General features: G+C 46.3%; 1 protein-coding gene across 1 annotated transcript in view; it reads left to right on the top strand.

The window, feature by feature from the left end:
- Positions 1-11,855, top strand: part of PRMT5 (protein arginine methyltransferase 5) — a 39,537-nt gene extending 27,682 nt beyond the window's left edge. Inside the window, exons 11-17 of the mRNA XM_032237894.1 lie at positions 2,136-2,258; positions 3,666-3,841; positions 4,392-4,501; positions 5,928-6,021; positions 7,617-7,733; positions 9,460-9,524; positions 11,474-11,855. Coding sequence (XP_032093785.1) covers positions 2,136-2,258; positions 3,666-3,841; positions 4,392-4,501; positions 5,928-6,021; positions 7,617-7,733; positions 9,460-9,524; positions 11,474-11,626 — 838 coding nt within the window. The 3' untranslated portion in view covers positions 11,627-11,855. The remainder of the gene's footprint in view (positions 1-2,135; positions 2,259-3,665; positions 3,842-4,391; positions 4,502-5,927; positions 6,022-7,616; positions 7,734-9,459; positions 9,525-11,473) is intronic.
- Positions 11,856-21,361: the final 9,506 nt, after the last annotated feature.

Below are 21,361 nucleotides of genomic sequence, written 5' to 3'. Positions count from 1 at the left end.
TGCCAGTTATCAGCTGCCTTCGGAGTCGGGCATCAGTGGGGCAGAAGAACAGCTGGAGACTGTTCCCAGTGTGCGCATGCACAGAGCCGCCAGACGAGAGGAACAGCTAAAGAACAGGGGTCGAATCAGGAGTAAAGCCACAGGTGGAGTTGACTTTAGGCCCCTCCCAGAGGAAATAAAAGAGGAGCGCCAAGGGAGTGGAGTTTGCAGGAGACCATTAGTTTGCTTCATTGGTTCATGACTCTGAGACTCCTTGCCAAGTTTGGCAGATCTCGGCCTGGCAGCTCTCCAAGCCAGATAAGGTCGGTGACCGTAAATCCTCCCTTGAAAGACTTTGCTGGATGTGAATGACGAGAATTCACAGTAAATGAATAAAAGGGGTTTTTGTCGGGACCAGGAGTTTGCTTCCTGCTCTTGGGAAGCCTTGGCCAAAACAAAAGGGTCCTTTGCATGCTGTGCGACCAGCCCCTCGTTCGCCTGTCGGTGCTTGTCGCACAGCAGGTGGGCGGGCTTTCTTTGATTGTGAGCGGAGACACACTTTCTGGAGGCGCGACAATAGAGCGCTCTCCAGCTGGGCTCTACGGGTGTTTTTTAAAAGAATCTGGATTCCTCCCAGCAGGCACCAGCTTAGCCAGGCACTAATTATAGCAATAAAAGGCTCAGCGGCGAAGACGCTGAGCTTGTCGATCAGAAGGTTGGCAGTTCGAATCCCTAGTGCCGCGTAACGGAGTGAGCTCCCGTTACTTGTCCCAGCTTCTGCCAACCTAGCAGTTCGAAAGCAGGTTAAAAATGCAAGTAGAAAAAATAGGAACCACCTTTGGTGGGAAGGAAACAGCCTTCTGTGCCCCTTCACGTTGAGTCATGCTGGCCACATGACCACGGAGACGTCTTCGGATAGCGGTGGCTCTTTGGCTTGGAGACGGAGATGAGCACCGCCCCCTAGAGTTGGGAACGACGAGCACATATGTGCGAGGGGTACCTTAATTATAGTAATAGCACTTAGACTTACCGTATTTTTCGGAGTATAAGACGCATTGGAGTTTAAGATGCACCAATGTTTTGAAGAGGCAAATTTTTAAAAAAGGGTAGGTAGATAGAGGGAGAGAGAGGGAGAGAGAGAGAGAGAAATACAGTAGGTAGATAGGGAGAGAGAGAGAGAAGTTAGGTAGGTAGATAAAGGAAGAGAGAGAGGGAGAGGGAAAGAGGGAAAGAAATACAGTAGGTAGGTATGGAGATAGTGTGTAGGTAGTTAGGTAGATAGATAGAGGGATAGAGAGAGAGAAATAGAGATAGAGAGAAATACAGTAGATAGGTAGGTGTTTCTGCTGGCACAGCACTTGATCAATGTAATTCTCATCAATCAATCAAAGACATTTCCAAAAGGAAAAAAAAGTTTTTGCACTCTGCAAACCTCCCCAAAACAGGCCATTTTTCACGAAAACGGGCCCGTTTTTTTTCTTTTTTTAAAAAAAGGCATGAATAGCCTTGGGGGGACTTGCAGAGTGTTCCGTGGGAGTGGGAGTGGGAGTGGGGGGCAAAAACTAACAAAAAAACGGCCTGTTTTTTGTCAAAAAAATTGCATGCATAGCCTTATGGAGGCTTATAGAGTGCTGCTGGGGGGGCAAAAAAAACGGCCCATTTTTTGCTCGTTTCTGCTCACCAGCCCCCAGGAGCTCTGTGAAAGCCTCCATAAGGGTATTCATGGCCATTTTGGTGAAGGGGGCGGGGCTTAGGGAGGCAAAAAAATGCTGTATTCGGTGTATAAGACGCACCCAGATTTTCAGCCTCTTTTTTGAGGAAAAAAGGTGCGTCTTATACTCCGAAAAATACGGTATATACCGCTTTATAAATGCTTCACAGCCCTCTCTAAGCAGTCTTACAGAATCAGCCCATTGCCCCCAACAATTTGGGGCCTCATTTTAACCACCTCGGACGGATGGAAGGCTGAGTCAACCCTCAGTCTGGTGGTATTTGAACTGCCAAATTGTAGGCCGTCGATAGCCAGCAGAAGTGGCCTGCAGCATGGCACTCTAACCACTGTGCCACCGAGAATTATAATGTTTAATGTTTTTGTTGTCTCTGGGTTGCGTTCCTCACTTCTCCCCTTTTGTTCCCCCCCCCCAAATGACCTGCAGGGTGGTGATGGTGTTGGGGGCTGGCCGGGGTCCTCTCGTCAACGCCTCCCTCCGAGCAGCCTGCCAGGCCAAACGGCGCGTCAAGATTTACGCCGTGGAGAAGAATCCCAATGCTGTGGTGACGTAAGTTGGTTCTCGCGTGCCGTGGACTCGTCCTTGGCATGGAGCTCTGCCCCCCATGGAAGGTTAGGGTGTAGGGGAGGAATCGCCCTACGGATGTCATTGTGTGTTGAAGAATTGTTTTGGGGAGAGCCAGATCGGTTTAGTGGTGAAGGCACCATGCTAGGAGCCAGGAGACTGGGATTTCTAGTCCCACCTTAGTCACAAATGCTAGCTAGATGACTTTGGGCCAATTACCAGGAGACTGGGAGTTCTAATCTTGCCTTAGGCAGGAAAGCAACTGGGTGATTTGGGGCCAATTACCAGGAGACCGGGAGTTCTAGTCCCACTTTAGGCAGGAAAGCCACTGGGTGATTTGGGGCCAATTACCAGGAGATTGGGAGTTCTAGTCCCACCTTAGGCAGGAAAGCCACTGGGTGATTTGGGGCCAATGACCAGGAGACTGGGAGTTCTAGTCCCACCTTAGGCAGGAAAGCCACTGCGTGATTTGGGGCCAATGACCAGGAGACTGGGAGTTCTAGTCCCACCTTAGGCAGGAAAGCCACTGGGTGATTTGGGGTCAATGACCAGGAGACTGGGAGTTCTAGTCCCACCTTAGGCAGGAAAGCCACTGGGTGATTTGGGGCCAATTACCAGGAGACTGGGAGTTCTAGTCCCACCTTAGGCAGGAAAGCCACTGGGTGATTTGGGGGCAATTACCAGGAGACTGGGCGTTCTAGTCCCACCTTAGGCAGGAAAGCTGCTGGGTGATTTTAGCCAATCACCAGGAAATTGGGAGTTCTAGTCCCATCGTAGGCAGGAAAGACACTGGGTGACTTTGGGGCCAAACGCCGAGAGATTGGGAGTTATAGTTCCACTTTAGGTAGGAAAGCCAGCTGGTGACTTTTGACCAATCACTCTTTCTCAATGTAACCCACCCACCTCACTGGGGTTGTTGTTATGGGCAAAACAGGAGCAAAGCTGGCTGGGAGATTCTGGGAATTGAAGTCCACATATCTGAAGGTCCCCAAGATGGAAGTTATTTTTAATATTTAATCATATTTAATATTAGTCCGCTGTGCAGGGCAGTTTTGCGCCGAAGAGTCATATTGGGACATCTGGGAAAAGCCGAATCTGAAAGTTTCCAGGTTTTCCCCACCCAAATGAAAGTTCAAGTCCCTGCCCAGCAACCACATGTCCATCACACCGTCCAATCAGGCACCATCCAAAACTGGAGATGTCGCCCAGTCACACCATCGCAGCTGTAGGGCAAGCTGTCCTTGACTCTCTGGGAAAGGAATGTTGTTTTGACTACCTCTCACCCATCCTCCATATACGTAATCCCTCCTCCCATTACCCCACAGTCGAAATTGTGGCAGGCCTGAAGGCCCAATGTGAAAGATGACTTCCAGATCTAACTCTTCTTTTCAGGCTGGAGAGCTGGCAGTACGAGGAATGGGGGTCCCAGGTGACGGTCGTCTCCAGTGACATGCGCGAGTGGGAGGCCCCCGAGAAAGCGGATCTGATGGTGTCGGAACTGCTGGGCTCCTTCGCCGACAACGAGCTGTCCCCAGAGTGTCTGGATGGGGCGGAACATTGCCTGAAAGGTGAGTAATAAGGGACAAAACCTTTGAAAAATGACGGTTGTAATTCCAAAATATTTAGAATATTTGTATACAGGGTAATCCTCAGCCCACAGTTGGGGGCATAATTTCCACTGCTGAGCAAGGCAGTTGTTAAGGGAATCATGCCCAGTGTTACCTTATTTTGATTGGATTTGTTATCTTCGGTTCCCGCCTTCTCTCCACTCTCCGTGCTCGGGGATCAGGAGCGGGTGGTCCTTGCTCATCATCTGAGTTCCGTTGCTCCTCACGTCCACTGCTTGCCCTCTCTTGATCAACCTGCCCCTGTTCCTCCCTGCTGCCAAGCTGTCAGAAGCCAGAGAGACCTGGGGCTGTCTCGGCCTGCTTCTCCCAGTGTTCCTCCGAAGCCAGCAAGGCCACCCACCTCGACCTCCATTGGTCCCAGCTCGTGCTTGTCGTCCTCAGATTCAAGCTGACGGAGGGCACGACATGTTGGTGAGCTGAATAGGCAGTTTCAAAGTTCCGTTAATAATTGTGAGTGACGGATGTTTCTTTGATTTGTCCTCTTGCACAGAGGGAGGGGTGAGCATCCCCCACCACTACACCTCCTTCTTGGGTCCCATCTCATCCTCAAAGCTCTACAATGAAGTTCGGGCCTGTCGAGAGAAGGATCGCGATCCGGAGGTGAGGTATCCTGTGTTCTCTCCATCCTCCTAAAAGTTTTCTTTGCAAAAAGAAAAAAGAAAAGAAACGAGCAGAGGAAAAAGTAGAAATCTTGTGTCTCTTGGGGAAAAAAGAAAATAGAGCTTTTCCCGGCAACAACAAAAAGACAAATATGGAAATATGGGTCAGGTTCAAATGCCTACAATTATTGTTCTGCCCCAGTGGTGTAGGTGTGCCTAGGGCAGGCAGCTAAAGTCCACGCTTAGGACGTTCTTTTAGACCAAATTTATTATCAGGCATCCTTAATAGCAAAACTTGTAGTTCAGTGTTAATATACTTCTGACTTTCCATGATCTGTCCCATCACGGAGTGTAAAAAGTCTGTGGTTTCCTATTTCCCTTAATGAGCGGAGATGATGAGGGGAGATGCGGTGCCTGCTATCCAGTTAACCAAGGGCAATTCAGAGAGTGTCCAGTAATAAATCACTTTTCCCGGGCAGAATACCCCGCTGCCCAATCAGGGAACACAGATGTGGTCCCATGTTACGGAACTACATTTCCCACAAGGCATTTCTGCCTACATTTCCCATAAGGTGGCTACATTTCCCATGAGGTAGTTTCTTAAAGGAGACAGTTCTTAATTGCTACACAATAGCTATATACTGTTGGGACAGCACAATTATTTAATGTCAAATACTGTGTGTATATATACACATCATCAAGTTATTTGAGTTAAAACAATGTTTGCTTCAAACAGGGATGGCTAACCTTTTTGTCGTCGCATGCCAAAACCGCATGCACTTTCTATAACGCAATGCAATCTATAATGCAATGTGCGTGCAATCCCCTCCTGCGCGCGACCCCTCCGCATGTGCCCCGTTTCACGCATGCACGCTTAACTCCCCCGCTCCACGTGCACGACCCCACGCAGGCCCCCTGCGCCTGTGTGCGTGGCAGCGCACATACGCATGTGACTCTCCACTGCCCTGCGCATGCACACATGATCCCCACGCTTGCGCATGTGACTCCCACATGCGCCCTGCCCCCCCCCTACGCATGCACAGTATAGAGACCAGAAAACCAGCTGGCCAGTTGGGAGGCGGGCGCAGATGTGCAGTGTAGCTAAGCTGGGGCAACAGCTCGTATGCCCTCTGAGAGGGCTCTGCTTGTTACCTGTGGCATCACGGGCTTAAAACAATGAAGGATCTCCTGTTTTTTGATTACATACGTGTAATCAAACTTTTAATTTGATTCTCGGAAAGCAAGAGACATCGGGATTTTCCTATAAAAAAAAAAATTGGGTATAGCACTGATGATGTTCCCTAGATAGGTCGTGAAACATCTGCAAAAAAAAAAAATGGCCACGCTCAGAGAGCACCAGGGACCAAACTTGGCATTTTTAAATCTAATATTCTGTTTTATTTTGGTTCCCCTCCCCGCTTTTCCAGGCTCAATTTGAAATGCCCTACGTTGTTCGTCTTCACAACTTCCACCAGCTGGCGCCTCCGAAAGCCTGCTTCTCCTTCAAACACCCCAATCCAGGTAGGAACAAATTTTGGAGAGCAAAATACCCCATTTGTTTTTGTTCTTTTTTTCTTTTTCACACATACAAAACTTAGATGTATACCACATTTACACAATACAATACGAACAGGAGCTTCCTGTTCTTTTTAATAGCAATTATCAATCGATACCGCTCACCTTATATTATTTCCCCTTCTATTGTATTTCATTTGGATTTCACCATTTTTAACCCTCTTATTTTACTCATAACTATTATTTTTTGAGTTTTGTTGTATTCCTTCATTGATTCTTGTTTCTTTCCTCCATCCACCTATACCATTTATCCCATATCTGGTGGAATTCCGATTCTTCTTTTCCCTGGATTTCATTAGTTAGTTTGTCCATTTCAGCACAATCCATAATCTTTCTTATTATTTCATCTTCGCTTGGGATTAATTTGTTTTTCCATTTCTGGGCAAAGGCAATCCTTGCCGCCGTAATTATATGTAGTATTAAATACTGGATTTCTTTTTTGTATTTCGCAGACATTATTCCTAATAAAAAAAACTTCAGGTTTCCATTCTATTTTAACCCCTGTTATTGCTTCCAGCCAATTTTTGATCCTTTTCCAAAAAAATGTGGCCTCCTCACAGGTCCACCATAAATGGTAATATGTTCCGTGTATTGATTCACATTTCCAACATTTTGGGGAGGTAAAAAATACCCCATTTGGTGATACGGAAAGGAAGCTAAACTAGATTGTTAGTTGTCCAGATAAGACATCTTATCTGCCTTTTTTTTTCCCATAAAAAAATGTACTTATTGTGGCCTGCTGGCAGCCTCGGAACTGGCAGCAGAATTGGACAGTGAGGAGGTTGGGGAGGAACATGAGCCAGTCCTGGCGGCTGAGGAAAGCTCAGAAGAGGGCTCTCTGTTGGAGGCAAAGAGGGAATTAGACAGCAGTGAGGCGGAGGAACAGCTGGAGCCTGTTCCCAGTGTGCCCATGCGTAGAGCTGCCAGAAGGCAAGAGCAACTAAGAAAGCAGGGTCGACTTAAGGGGAAAGCCACACCTTGGAGGTGATTGGCCCCTCACAGAGGAAACGAAAGAGGAGCAAAGGGGGAGTGGGCTTTGGCAGGAAACAATTCGTTCCTTCGGTTGCTTCAAGAGTAGGAAATTCTGTGTGTCTTTGCCAAGTTTTGGGGAAACTAGTTATTTGGCAGCTCTCCGAGCGAGATAAGGTGCGTGTGGATGAACATTCCTTTGAAAGGATACTTACTTGCTGACTGTGAATGAAAGGAATTGACATGTAAATAAAAGCGGTTTTGTCGGGACCAAGACTCTGCTTCACGCTTTCTAAGGAAGCCTGGGTCAGTCAGAACAATATTGCAAAACCTGGGTTAACCCACCCACAGCAAGCCATCTCCCATTCTGTTCAAAACAGCCGGATTTTGGGCTTGGATCTAGAATCACAGAGTCGGAAGGGACCTTGGAGGTCTTCTAGTCCAACCCTCTGCTTAGGCAGGAAACCCTACACCACTTCAGACCGACGGCTGTCCAACGTGGATAATTTTATCCTTGTTTTCTTTCATGCTTCGGGGCTCTTAGCTTTGGTTTCGTCTTTTCTCTCCCGCAGACCCTCTCAAGGACAACAACCGTTACCAAACGCTGGAATTCCAGGTGGACGTGAATACGGTGCTTCACGGCTTCGCCGGCTACTTTGAGACCACACTCTACGGGGACATCACACTCAGTAGGTGGAGGGAAGCCTCAGAGTGCGCCCTTCTCCTTCTTTATTTATTAAATTTAGATGCCTAAAAGTGACTCTTGGTGGTTTACAGTATAATAAAAGCAGAAACATATAACTATTAAAATTAGAGGGATTCAATACAGGCTGAAAAAACCAGGTGGTATGGTTAGGGTTAGGATTACGGTGGCCTAGAAGTAGAGCTCTCGACCGACAATCAGGAGGCTGTGAGTTGGATCCTAGATAGAGTGTTGTGGCCCAGCAGGAGCCGGTTCCACCACAAAACCGCGGTGGAATAAAGTGCGCTCGACGAAAGCCGTATGTGACGTCATCACAGCGCGACGAAAACATCGCGCTGTGAGCGGTATATTTAAAATTAAAGCGAAAACCTTACCCTAACCCCCCCAAACCTAACCCTAAACCTAACCCTTAACCTAACCCTAAACCTAACCCTAAACCTAACCCTGAACCTAACCCTGAACCTAACCCTAAACCTAACCCTAACGCTTAACGTAACCCTAAACCTAACCCTTAACCTAACCCTAAACCTAAACCTAAACCTAACCCTTACCTTTATGTGAATCGGCTTGCTTTAATTTAATTTTAATTTTAATTTAATTTATTTTTAATTTTTTTCGTCGCGCTGCTGATGACGTCACGTACGCGCTTTCGTCAGGCGCGCTTTATTCTACCGCGGTTTTGACAGGTCACGGCAGGAGCCGTTGGAGCTGCCGATGGGCTCCGATAGCGAGGGACCCTATGAGTTGGCTCTGGAAGGAGGACCCTGGGCAGGGTTCAGACTCCGAGCAGGGACCAGAGAGGCTGGTTGGCCACCAGGAGGTGCCTTAGGCATGGATCAGTGGTGAAAGTCAAAGGGAGTTTGTCCCTGACGTCAGGCACTGGAGCAGTGGCGAAGATCAAAGGGAGTTTGTCCCTGACGCCAAGCAGAGAAGGGCGGAGAAGCGAAGGCAGCAATTACGGAGGTAGACTCATAGGAGATAATCAGGCCCAGGTGGTTGTGATTTGGCTCCTCCCAAGAAAGTATATAAGAAGAGACTTTGGGAGAAGATCTTTTGCAGGACACAACCGTTATACTAAGCTGGAGAAGCTCTTGTGTGTATCTCTTATCTGTGGGAGTCTGGGTTGCTGCCAATGTCTTGTCTGTGAGTAATTACTGTGAATAAAGCGTGGCTAACAGTAAGCTTGTGTCGACGTGACTCGCCGGACGGAAGGGAGGCCAGAACAGTAGAGGCAGATATTTCTCTCTCTCTGGGCACGTTGAGAAGATATATCTGCTGAACAAAACTCCGCTTTGGCGACGGGTACGGCATCCGGCCAGTAAACACTTAGCTCCATTCAGTTGCCCCGACTCCACCCCCGCAAGGGATTATCGGGTTATTAAACGACACAAAAAAAACAGACTAAAAACCACAGGCTCGTGGAGTGTGTGTGTGTGATTTTGTGTGCGCGTGTGCCTTCTCTGACACTGCACCAACAAACTCCCTGCCTGATGCGTTTCCATTAGGGCCACGCTAATTTTCAAAGCCAGAATTTAAGGCCTATCCGGAAGGCCAGAAACTTGGGAGCGGCTGGAAAATATTCCAAAGGGGCCCATGGGAGAAAAAACTCTTCTCTTAAACCCCTCATTATAGTTTGCCTTGATGCTGCTGAATACAATAATGATAATAATAATTCTCTTCCCCCCCCTCCTCCTCCTCGTTCATCTTTATAGGTATTCGGCCTGAGACTCATTCGCCTGGCATGTTTTCATGGTTCCCTATTTTTTTCCCCATTAAGGTAAGTCTTTGTTTAAAAACAAAAACTTCCCTCCAGGAGAACATGGAAGTATTTGAGGATTGTTCAGTTGACTGAGTTAATGTTTAATGAATAAAAGAGATAATAACAGTAATAATCGGGGGCACTAGGTACCATGTCCAAGAATTTTACAAAACACATCAAGAGCCAAGGTGGTGCAGTGGTTAAATGCAGCACTGCAGGCTACTGCTAGATCAGCAGGTCAGCGGTTCAAATCTCACCGGCTCAGGGTTGACTCAGCCTTCCATCCTTCCGAGGTGGGTAAAATGAGGACCCAGATTGTTGGGGGCAATATGCTGACTCTCTGTAAACCGCTTAGAGAGGCCTGAAAGGCCTATGAAGCGGTATATAAGTCTACTGCTATTGCTATAAAATTGCAGCTTCCTGCAATAACTCCAGCGGAACTGCAAGAAACTGTGCTACTCAGAACCTCTTATATTTTAAGAAGGTACTTGGTTGATACCTAGGACGCTGGCAGCAACCCGTATCAACTATCAGCGCCAGCCAATGATATTTGTGATGCATTTTTGAATGTCCAGTTGACTGAGTTTCATGTTTAATGAATAAAAGAGATAATAATGCTGGCAGCAATCTGTATCAAACATCAGTGCCAGTCAATATTTGTGAGATATTTTTAAATGTTCAGTTGACTTGAGTTTCATGTTTAATGAATAAGAGATGATTACAAACTTGAAATTTGGCTCATGTTCCTCTTGGCTTCTAGGTACTCCGTAAGAATGGAGTGTTCGAAATGACCATCAGATCATTAGTATTTCATATTAACATGCTCTGATGCTAAGGAGTTAGACCCGTGATGGCGAACTTATGGCACCCGTGCCACAGGTGGCACGCAGAGCCATTTGTCAGGGCACATGAGGTGTTGCCCTGTCAGCTGGCCAGCGCACATGCACGTGCTGGCCAGCTGGCCTTCTTTTGAGGTCATTTTTTGCCCTCCGGAGCCTCCTGAAGACCCCTGAAGGCTCCGTAGGGCTAAAACTGGCCCTACAAGCAAACCGGAAATCCGTTCCTGAACTTCCAGTTTGCCCGTAGGGCCAGTTTTTTGCGCTCTGGAGGCTTCAGAGAAGCTCCTGAAGCCTCTGGAGGGCCTCCGAGGGGGCAGGGGAGGCTGTTTACGCCCTCCTGAGGCTCCTATAAAGCCTCTGGAGGCTGGGGAGGGTGAAAAAAGCATGCCAAAAATGGGGGGGTGCTGGTCGTGCACACATGTGCGCTGGTGTTGTGCGCATAGCATTATGGATGGCATGCCCGCCCACGACCCCCCTGAACTCCTCCCGCTTTTGGCACGTGAGCCGGAAAAGATTCGCCATCACTGAGTTAGACGTTCTACTCCCCCTCCCCACCTGAAAAGAATTCTGTTCCAACTGCCACTTGGGTGTGGCCAGCGTGTGACTCATCCAGCCTGCGGGCTGGGAGTTTAGACATTCTACTCTCCCTCCCCATCTGAAAAACGCTCTGATGCTAAGGAGTTAGATTGAGGGAGAGAAGGGGATAAAATAGGAGAGGCCTCTGTGGGGCAAGCCTGAGGGAGAGGAGGGGAGAGGAGAGCAATTGTAACTACTCATTAATTTTCAAGCTATGTCGATTTATCAAGCCCAATCACATAGTTTCGTAGTAGAGCAGAGGTAACCAGCACGTAATAATAATATAATATCACCAATAATGGTCTAGTAAAGAAGATAATAAGAACAATAAATAATAATACTATATGGATAAATATACATAGACATTACACAGCATTGAGAATTAGGTGTTCAGCAGATAATTTAAACATATCTGTGTTCCTACGACATCTCTACTCCTGTACGGAAATACGCTGGCAGGACTGACTTTGTGGGGGGAGTTAATATTTCTTTGGCCCAGAATGATTCTGTTCCTATTAATGGTGTCCCATTTCGCTCCCCCCACTTCCCCAGCAACCCATGAGCGTGCAGGCGGGCGAGAAGATCCGAGTGGCCTTCTGGCGTTGCAGCAACTCTAAGAAAGTGTGGTATGAGTGGGCTGTGGTTTCCCCGATGTGTTCGGTCATCCACAATCCCACGGGACGTTCCTACACCATTGGACTGTGAGCAGGAGTTCCCTCGGTTCCCCCCCGACGCTCCGTCCCCGAGACGCGAGGAAGTTTCTTCCGCGTTGCCCTCGGACAAGAGAAGAGACTTGGTTTTTCTACACAGAGTCACAAGATCTTCAACATTTGCTGGGTGCAGGTTGGGGCAAAGTCTTTGGCTTTTGCTGCTTCCACCTGCCTCGATCATGTTTTTCGGTCAGTGAAATTTCAATAAAATTGCTGAAATGTGTCTCGGTCGCTGTTCCCCCAGACAAATAAGGACTCGGAAAAGCGTTTTCTTTTCAAAAGAAAAAGAAAATTGTACAAATTCTCTGACGGATGCTGCGGTTCCCAGAAATCCATTTGGGTGTCTTTATTAAACTCTTCCGTATAGGTAGTCCTTCACTTAGTACCATGTGTTTACCCACTGTTCTAAGTTACGATGGTGATGGAAAAAGCGACGAACGGTCCTCACACTTATGACTGTCGCTGGGTCCTCGTGGTGGACATGGGATCAAAATTTGGGCACTTGGCAAAGCAGTATGCACCGTATTTTTCGGAGTATAAGACGCACCCTTTCCCTCTAAAAGAGGGTGAAAATTTGGGTGCATCTTACACATTGAATGTAGCCCCAGCCTCCTTTTTTCATTTTCATTTCATTTCATTTTAATTTATTTGTATGCCGCCCTTTTCCCTAAGGGGACTCAGGGCGGCTCACAACTCAAAGGGAGGGAAAAACAAACAAAGTTACAGAAAACATAAAACCATACATAGTTTAAAAAAAGCACAACAGTCATACCATTCGAAGTGGGGCAGCGAGTCTTTAGCCCCAGGCCTGTCGGAACAGCCAGGTTTTAAGGGCTGTGCGGAAGGCCTGGAGGGTGGTGAGGGTACGAATCTCCACGGGGAGTTCGTTCCAGAGGGTCGGAGCAGCCACAGAGAAGGCCCTCCTCCGGGTAGTCGCCAGTCGACACTGGCCGGCTGATGGAATTCGGAGGAGGCCTAGTCTGTGGGATCTAATTGGTCTAGTGGAGGTAATTGGCAGTAGGCGGTCTCTCAAGTACCCAGATCCAATACCATGAAGGGCTTTGTAGGTGACAACTAGCACCTTGAAGCGTACCCGGAGATCAACAGGCAGCCAGTGCAGCTCGCGGAGGATAGGTGTTACGTGGGTGAACCGAGGCGCACCCACGATCGCTCACGCGGCTGCATTCTGGACAAGCTGAAGTCGCCGAATACTCTTCAAGGGCAGCCCCATGTAGAGCATGTTGCAGTATTCCAGTCTAGAGGTCACAAGGGCACAAGGCCTACCCACCGGCCCCCACCCTTTGGCCTCTGCAATTTACTAATGGGAAAAATGAGGCTTGCGGAGGCTGCAATAGGTTACAGCAATCCCTGCAGCCTGAAACAGCTGATCATTAGGAGGCGCTTAAACTGAAACTTGCTGTTTGCTCCACGAGGCTGGGAGGCAGAAGCAGATTTTTTCTTCTTCTGCTAATCAGTCTGTTTGCTGCAAGAAGATAAGTAATAACTATAAATTCCTATAGAATGTTCAAAATAGACTTGCTTTTTAGAGACTGCTTTATTATTGTTCTAGACAGCTTAACAACATGAAGAAGCTTTTTAAAATAAATGTTTGATCAGAAGAGGCCCAGTGCTATGGTATCGTCTTTTAAATAGCGGAGAATAACTAGACTTCCAGAAAGCCGCATCAATTTTAACAGCATCTATAGAAGTTTAGTCTGAAATCTTACACTACAAACAATGTATATTGTCTATACTTTTCGTTGCAGGGAGGCAAATTGCTGGGAGGCAGAAGCTGAGTTTTTCCCTTATTTTCCTCCCGAAAAGCTAGATGTATCTTATACTCCGAAAAATATATTTGACAATTGCAACTCGATGACTGCATTACTTAGCAACCTAAGCCCCAGTCCCAACTGTGGTCAAGGACTTCATACAGGATAGGCCTATTCGGTAGGGTTCCAACACAAAACCGCGCTCGACTAAACTGCGCCCGACTAAACCGCGTCACTGACGTCATCAACAGGGCGACAACAGCGCGGAGACAGAAGCACGCTGTAAACCCTAAACCTAAAATTAACCCCTAAACCTAAACCTAACCCCCCCTAAACCTAATCCTAAACCTAACCCTTAACCTAACCCTAACCCTTAACCTAACCCTAAACCTAACCCTAACCCTTAACCTAACCCTAACCCTTACCTTAAGTTGAATCGGCTTGCTTTCAAAGCGCTATTTAAAGCGCCCTTCTTTCTCCGTGCTGGCTGTTGTCGCCCTGTTGATGTCAGCGGCGCGGCTTAGTCGAGCGTGGTTTTGACGGGTCACGATTTGGTAGAGCCCCCACATTCAGTGGAATGCATACAGGTACTCCTCGGTTTACAACCAAAATTGAGCTCAACATTTCTGTGGTGAAGTGAAACATTTGTTCAGTGAGTTTTGTCCCACTTTATGACTTTTCTTGCCACAGTTCTTAAGTGAATCCCTGCAGTTGATAAGTCATTGACCTGGTTGTTAAATGAATCTAGCTACTCCACTGACTCCGCTCGTCGAAAGGTCACAAAAGGTGAGCCCAGGATCCTGCAACCGTCATAAATACGAGCCAATTGCCAAGCGTCTGAAGCTTGATCACATGAAGATGCTGCAATGTGTCGTAACTCTGAAAAGCAATCGCAAGTCACTTTTTCCAGTGATGTCGTAACTTTGAACAGTCACTAAATGAACTGCTGTTAAGTTGAGGACTACATGTATATCCTGCCAGAATGTTGTATCCAAAATGGCTCCCAGTCTGGCACCAAAGCCAATGCAAGACATGAAGAATGACTTTTCCAGCTTCTTTTATTGGGGTGCTCCAGGAAAAGGGTCTCTCGGCAGCTAAAGATTTCAAACAAGGCGCAACCACAAATTTGATAGAGTTATGATTAAGGAAATTAACGTCCTAACAGTCACATATTGATTCCTCCGAACACGTTTCTTTTGATTGGAGTCTTCTACTTTACTCTCCTTCGTGCATCACAGGTTTAGGTTAACAAGCTTTCTCAAAAGAGGCGCATCTTTTACTATTTTAATAAGCTTAGAGGTTACCAAAGTTTATATATCTATACGTCCCTTAGGATGTAGGCTATATCTATGCATCCTTCTAGCGTGTCCTTCCGACGTGTCATTTTCCTGTTGCTAGGGAGTTGTGCCCCACCATTTGTCACACTCATCACAACTGCAATTTTCTGTTGTCAGCAATTCCTTTAACAAACATTCCGGTGGTGAAATGCAAAAAGTTTCCCTACTAGTTCTGTGGACGTGGCTTGGTGGTCATGTGACCGGGTGGGCGTGGCTTGGTGGTCATGTGACCGGGCGGGCAACAAGCAGGAACCTCACAGTCACAACTCAAAAACCAAATATCACACTTTACACAAAAATAACACAAAAGCTACACAACGGACTCACACACTGCAAAAGCAGCTGAACATCACACAAAATGACTCCTGAAACAAGCAGGAACTTCAGAGTCACAGAGCGCTTATTTTTACACAAAAATAACACAAAAACTACACAATTGACACAATGCAAAAGCAGCGGGACTTCACACACAAAAAGGATACGATGATCACAGCACAGCTGATTGGCACAGCTGATCATCTGAACCTTTTTTAAAGACTTTCTTTTAGCATTTTGGCCGAACCGGTAGTAAAAATGCTACAAAAGAAGTTCTGGCGATCAGCTGTGCTACAATCAGCTGTGTCGCACAATAGTCATAACTTTTTAAAAACTCTTTAAAGCATTTGTTTACTACTGGTTTGGGCAAACCAGTAGCATTTTTACTACTGATTCGGGCGAACTGGCCCAAACCAGAAGATTTCACCCCTGAAACTTTCTGAATTCCAAACTGAGTCTTTTGTAAGTTATGGGATGAAAAAGAGAGAGGAGTATTTGGCCTACCTACCAGATAATAAGAATTAGAATTGAAATAGGAATAGAAATAGGAATAGAATAGCTTTATTGGCAAAGTGTGATTGGACATACAAGGAATTTGTCTTTGGTGCATATGCTCTCAGTGTGCAAAAAAGGAGGGAAAAATACATTCATCAAGAATCATAAGATATATCACTTAGTGATAGTCATAGGTTACTAATGAGCAATCAAATCAAAGCAATAAAATCAAATCAGATTTAAAATTATATTTTGATGGCTTTTTGTCTGGTTTGGATGAAGCACCGGATGACCTTGAAGAATAAGAATTTGGAAGGCTGTGAATTGATATTATTTTTGGGTATGATCAAGCTGAGGGGAATGCACACACCGAGAATCTTTTTTGTTGTTAAGCACGTCATTCTAAGAGTTTGGACTAAATATATTAAAAAAGGCTCTCTCCCAAGTACTTTGTCTGTTATCCCAAGACTGCTTTTTTTTTTTAATTTATAGAAAGCAATGACAATCTGGTGAACCAATGGTGAAAATTTAACAAACTTTCCTAATTCCAATCTGGAATCCTTTCAATAAAAGTCTGTAGAAATTTCTCAGTCATCCAGGTCATGGTTGTTGTCCCAAAGGTGATTTTTTCAGGAGGCAACTGGACTTTCTTGTTTTTTCTTTTGAAGACGATTTGCTTCTCATCCAAGAAGCTTCTTCAGCTCTGATAGGATAATGGAAAATGGAAGGATTTCTATTCCTTGCAGACAGCTGGTCATTTGCAGCCTTTTAGAGGGTCATTGAAGCACTTGGAAGTTTATCTGTGTCCTCAGGATCACCTGACTCGCTGGAGTCTGCAATCTTTTTCTTCTGGAAATCCATTCCCGCTCCCAAATCATTGAAAAGAGTGTTTATCCCAAATTCTATGGTTAAAAATTTGGAGATTCTCGGTCATCCAGGTCATGGTTGTCCCAAAGGTGCTTTTTTCAGGAGGCAACTGAACTTTCTTGTTTTTTCTTTTTAAGACGTTTTGCTTCTCATCCAAGAAGCTTCTTCAGCTCTGACACGATAGTGGGGAAATGGAAGGACTGATATTCCTTGCAGACAGCTGGCCATTTGCAGCCTTTTAGAAGGTCGTTGAAACTCTTGGAGGTTTATCTGTGTCTTCAGAGTCACCTGAGTGGTGCTCCTGGTTCCTGTAACCTGCACTTTTTTTCTTCTGGAAATCCATTCCTGCTCCCACACCATTCAAAAGTGTGTTCAACACAAATTGTGTAGCTAAACATATATGGAGATTCTATGTCAACCAGGTCATGGTTGTCCCAAAGATGCTTTTTTGGGAGACAACTGGACTTTCTTTTTCCTTGAAGACATTTTCCTTCTCATCCAAGAAGCTTCTTCAGCTCTGAAACGATAGTGGGGAATGGAAGGATTTATATTCCTTGCAGACAACTAGCCATTCATCCCTTAGTAAGGTTGCACTTGGAATACTGCATTCAGTTTTGGTCGCCACGATGTGGAGACTCTAGAAAGAATGCAGAGAAGAGCAACAGAGATGATTAGGGGACTGGAGGCTAAAACATATGAGGAACGGTTGCAGAAACTGGGTATGTCTAGTTTAATGAAAAGAAGGACTAGGGGAGACATGATAGCAGTCTTCCAATATCTCAGGGATTGCCACAAAGAAGAGGGAGTCAAACTATTCTCCAAGGCACCTGAGGGCAGAACAAGAAGCAATGGGTGGAAACTAATCAAGGAGAGAAGCAACTTAGAACTGAGGAGAAATTTCCTGACAGTGAGAACAATTAATCAGTGGAACAGAAGTTGCCTCCAGAAGTTGTGAATGCTCCAACACTGATAGTCTTTAAGAAGATGTTGGGTAGCCATTTGTCTGGAACGGTATAGGGTTTCCTGCCAAGGCAGGGGGTTGGACTAGAAGACCTCCAAGGTCCCTTCCAACTCTGCTATTGTACTGTATTGTATCTAAAAGGGTCGTTGAAGCACTTGAAGGTTTATCTGTGTCGTCAGGGTCACCTGAGCAAGTGCTCCTGGTTCCTGTAGCCTGCAATTTTTTTCTTCTGGAAATCCATTCCTACTCCCACATCATTGAAAGAATTCATCCCAATTCAATTCATCCCAAATTGTAAGGCTAAACATTTGTAGAGATTCTCAGTCATCCACAGTCACGGTTGTCCCAAAGGTGCTTTTTCAGGAGACAACTGGATTTTTTTTTTCTTTGAAGACATTTTTCTTCTCATCCAAGAATATTCTGCAGCTCTGACGGGATAGTGGGGGAATGGAAGGATTTCTATTCCTTGCAGACAGCTGGTCATTTGCAGCCTTTTAGAGGGTCGTTGAAGCACTTGGAGGTTTATCTGTGTCCTCAAGGTCACCTGAGTGGTGCTCCAGGTTCCTGTAGTCCACCATTTCCCACCTCTCTCACATCCATTCAAAAGGGTGTTCATCCCAATTTGTAGAGATTCTCAGTCATCCAGAGTCACGGTTTTCCCAAAGGTGCTTTTTTCAGGAAGCAGCTGGTCTTTTTTGTTTTGTTTTCTTTTGAAGACATTTCGCTTCTCATCCAAGAAGTTTCTTCAGTGCGATTTCTCCGTGGGTCGCCCATGAGGCCAATGATGAAGGAAGACTCGGACACAGGTCTTTCTCCGGGATGAGACGACCCAGAGCATAGTCTGGATGACTCTTTTATTGAGCATACACAAAGGAAGGGTGGAGTCACATGGTCTATGTGGACCAATCATGGTTGTACAAGTCTATGGTATATGGTAAACTCATTTACTTCCATGTAGACCTCTGAACCTAGAGAATGCCCATAGTCAGCAAATAAATCTTTTACCAGCATGCAAACTTCTGACCCCTAGTTGATATTGCAAAGTCAGCATGCAAACTTTTGACTCCTAGTTAATGCTGAGAGTTAACCAGTCGTGACCTCTGACCTACTTAGTGCTTAGAGTGAACAGGTTGTGACCTCTGGTCTTATGGTAAATGATTACTGCTGTTGTATATGTGTTCCAGCATAGCTATGCATGCCTACACTTATGTTACAACACTTCAGCTCTGACTGGATGGTGGGGAGAGCTGAAGAAGCTTCTTGGAGGACGTGACCCGTCAAAAGCGCGGAGGACAAAATCGCGCTCGACGAAAGCGCGCATGTGACGTCATCACAGCGCGACGAAAAAAATTAAAAATTGAAATAAAATTAAAATTAAAGCAAGCCGATTCACATAAAGGTAAGGGTTAGGTTTAGGGTTAGGTTAAGGGTTAGGTTTAGAGCGTTAGCGTTAGGTTTAGCGTTAGGTTAAGGGTTAGCGTTAGGTTTAGCGTTACGTTAACAGTTAGGTTTAGGGTTAGATTTAGGGTTAGGTTTGGGGTTAGGTTTAGGGTTAGGTTTAGGGTTAGGTTAAGGGTTAGGTTTAGAGTTAGGTTTAGGGTTAGGTTTGGGGTTAGGTTTAGGGTTAGGTTAAGGGTTAGGTTTAGGGTTAGGTTTAGCGTTACGTTAACGGTTAGGTTTAGAGTTAGGTTTAGGGTTAGGTTTGGGGTTAGGTTTAGGGTTAGGTTAAGGGTTAGGTTTAGGGTTAGGTTTAGGGTTAGGTTAAGGGTTAGGTTTAGGGTTAGGTTAAGGGTTAGGGTTAGGTTAAGGGTTAGGTTTAGGGTTAGATTTAGGGTTAGGTTTGGGGTTAGGTTTAGGGTTAGGTTAAGGGTTAGGTTTAGGGTTAGGTTTAGCGTTACGTTAACGGTTAGGTTTAGAGTTAGGTTTAGGGTTAGGTTTGGGGTTAGGTTTAGGGGTTAGGTTTAGGGTTAGGTTAAGGGTTAGGTTAAGGGTTAGGTTTAGGTTTAGGTTTAGGGTTAGATTTAGGGTTAGGGTTAGATTTAGGGTTAGGTTTGGGGTTAGGTTTAGGGTTAGGTTAAGGGTTAGGTTTAGGGTTAGGTTTAGGGTTAGGTTTAGCGTTACGTTAACGGTTAGGTTTAGAGTTAGGTTTAGGGTTAGGTTTGGGGTTAGGTTTAGGGTTAGGTTAGGGGTTAGGTTTAGGGTTAGGTTAAGGGTTAGGTTAAGGGTTAGGTTTAGAGTTAGGTTTAGGGTTAGGTTTGGGGTTAGGTTTGGGGTTAGGTTTAGGGTTAGGTTAAGGTTTAGGGTTAGGTTTAGGGTTAGGGTTAGGTTTGGGGTTAGGTTTAGGGGTTAGGTTTAGGGTTAGGTTAAGGGTTAGGTTAAGGGTTAGGTTTAGGTTTAGGGTTAGATTTAGGGTTAGGGTTAGATTTAGGGTTAGGTTTGGGGTTAGGTTTAGGGTTAGGTTAAGGGTTAGGTTTAGGGTTAGGTTTAGCGTTACGTTAACGGTTAGGTTTAGAGTTAGGTTTAGGGTTAGGTTTGGGGTTAGGTTTAGGGTTAGGTTAGGGGTTAGGTTTAGGGTTAGGTTAAGGGTTAGGTTAAGGGTTAGGTTTAGGGTTAGGTTTGGGGTTAGGTTTGGGGTTAGGTTTAGGGTTAGGTTAAGGTTTAGGGTTAGGTTTAGGGTTAGGTTTGGGGCGGTTAGGGTAAGGTTTTCGCTTTATTTTTACATTTTTCGATCACAGCGCGATGTTTTCGTCGCGCTGTGATGACATCAAATGCACGCTTTCGTCGAGCGCGCTTTTGTCCTCTGCGATTTTATGGTGGAACCCTTGGAGGAGAAGCGAAATGTCTTCAAAGTCAAAAAGAAAAGTCAAGTTGCCTCCTGAGAAAGCACCCTTGGGATTGCCTGGAATGACTAAGAATCTCTAAGAGACTTTTAACAAACTTTCCTAATTCCAACCTTGAGTCCTTTCAGGAATTGCCTCAGAGCTTGGCTACTACAGTGGGCTGCATGTGGGGGGCTTCCCTTGAAGAATATTCCAGAAGGTGCAAAATGGAGGCAGCCAAGGCTGTTAACCGGCCTGGAATTAAGCGAAGGATGTCCTTGAACTGTATTCTGGGCACAAACAAAGGGGTGCTTTTTCTTTCATCACCCCTAAAAGTCTGAGGGCTGGCTACGTGAGGGGTCCCGGCTTCCCAATTTGAACCAGGATTATTAGCTGAGGTGGCGGCCGCCTTTCTTTCGCCAAATAACGGGCTGCCTCAGGAATTGGGCTCAGCTCCCAGGCTTAATAAGTCGTAGCCCACGAAAACCGTCCAGTGGCGGGACAAAGGCCGCCTATTTCGGCTCTTTGCTGGGAAACTGGGCGAGGCGAGCAACTCCTCAGGGCTCAGCACTAGGCCGCTGTTGCCGTGGTAACTGCGTGGCTCCTCCCCTTTTCTCCCTTTGGTCCAGGAGTTTCGCGGCCTCTGACCTGCCCTGAAAGCGGCTTCCCCTACGGCCTCGGCGACTAAAGCACCAATCAAGGCTTTGTTTGTAACGTGAAGGGCTTTATCCAATCAGGGCAAGCCTCGGCGGGGAGAACGCTTTTGCTTCATTCTCGTCCCCCGCTACAGACCAATGGTGTTTGCTGTACTGAATACACTTTGGCGTTTATCCGCTCATCCAGCCAATAAGCCGCCCCGACGTTTTATTATTTTTTCCCAATTGGCTACTACGAAACCCCGCCCCTGGCTTCACAACCATTGGTTGTCTTGCGTGCGAGGGAAGTAAAGGGGAGGGGAAAAAAAATCGACCTCAATACGCCTTTCTGAGCCCCTTAGCGAATCAGAGGGACCGTCACCACAGAAGGCCTCCCCCGACGAAGACCACCCAATCGTCGCGCGGTTTTTTCCCCATCGGGACCCACCCCCTTTTTTTTGACACGCTCCATTTTGCATCCCTCACCCCTTTCAGCCAATCCGCGGCGGCGGCGCTCCCGCGCAGGCGTGCT

Source organism: Thamnophis elegans, chromosome Z (genome assembly GCF_009769535.1).
Source record: "Thamnophis elegans isolate rThaEle1 chromosome Z, rThaEle1.pri, whole genome shotgun sequence".
In the NCBI taxonomy this organism is placed as follows: Eukaryota; Metazoa; Chordata; class Lepidosauria; order Squamata; family Colubridae; genus Thamnophis; species Thamnophis elegans.
The sequence above is the reverse complement of the archived record's forward strand: the minus strand, read 5'-3'. Positions and strand labels throughout refer to the sequence as shown.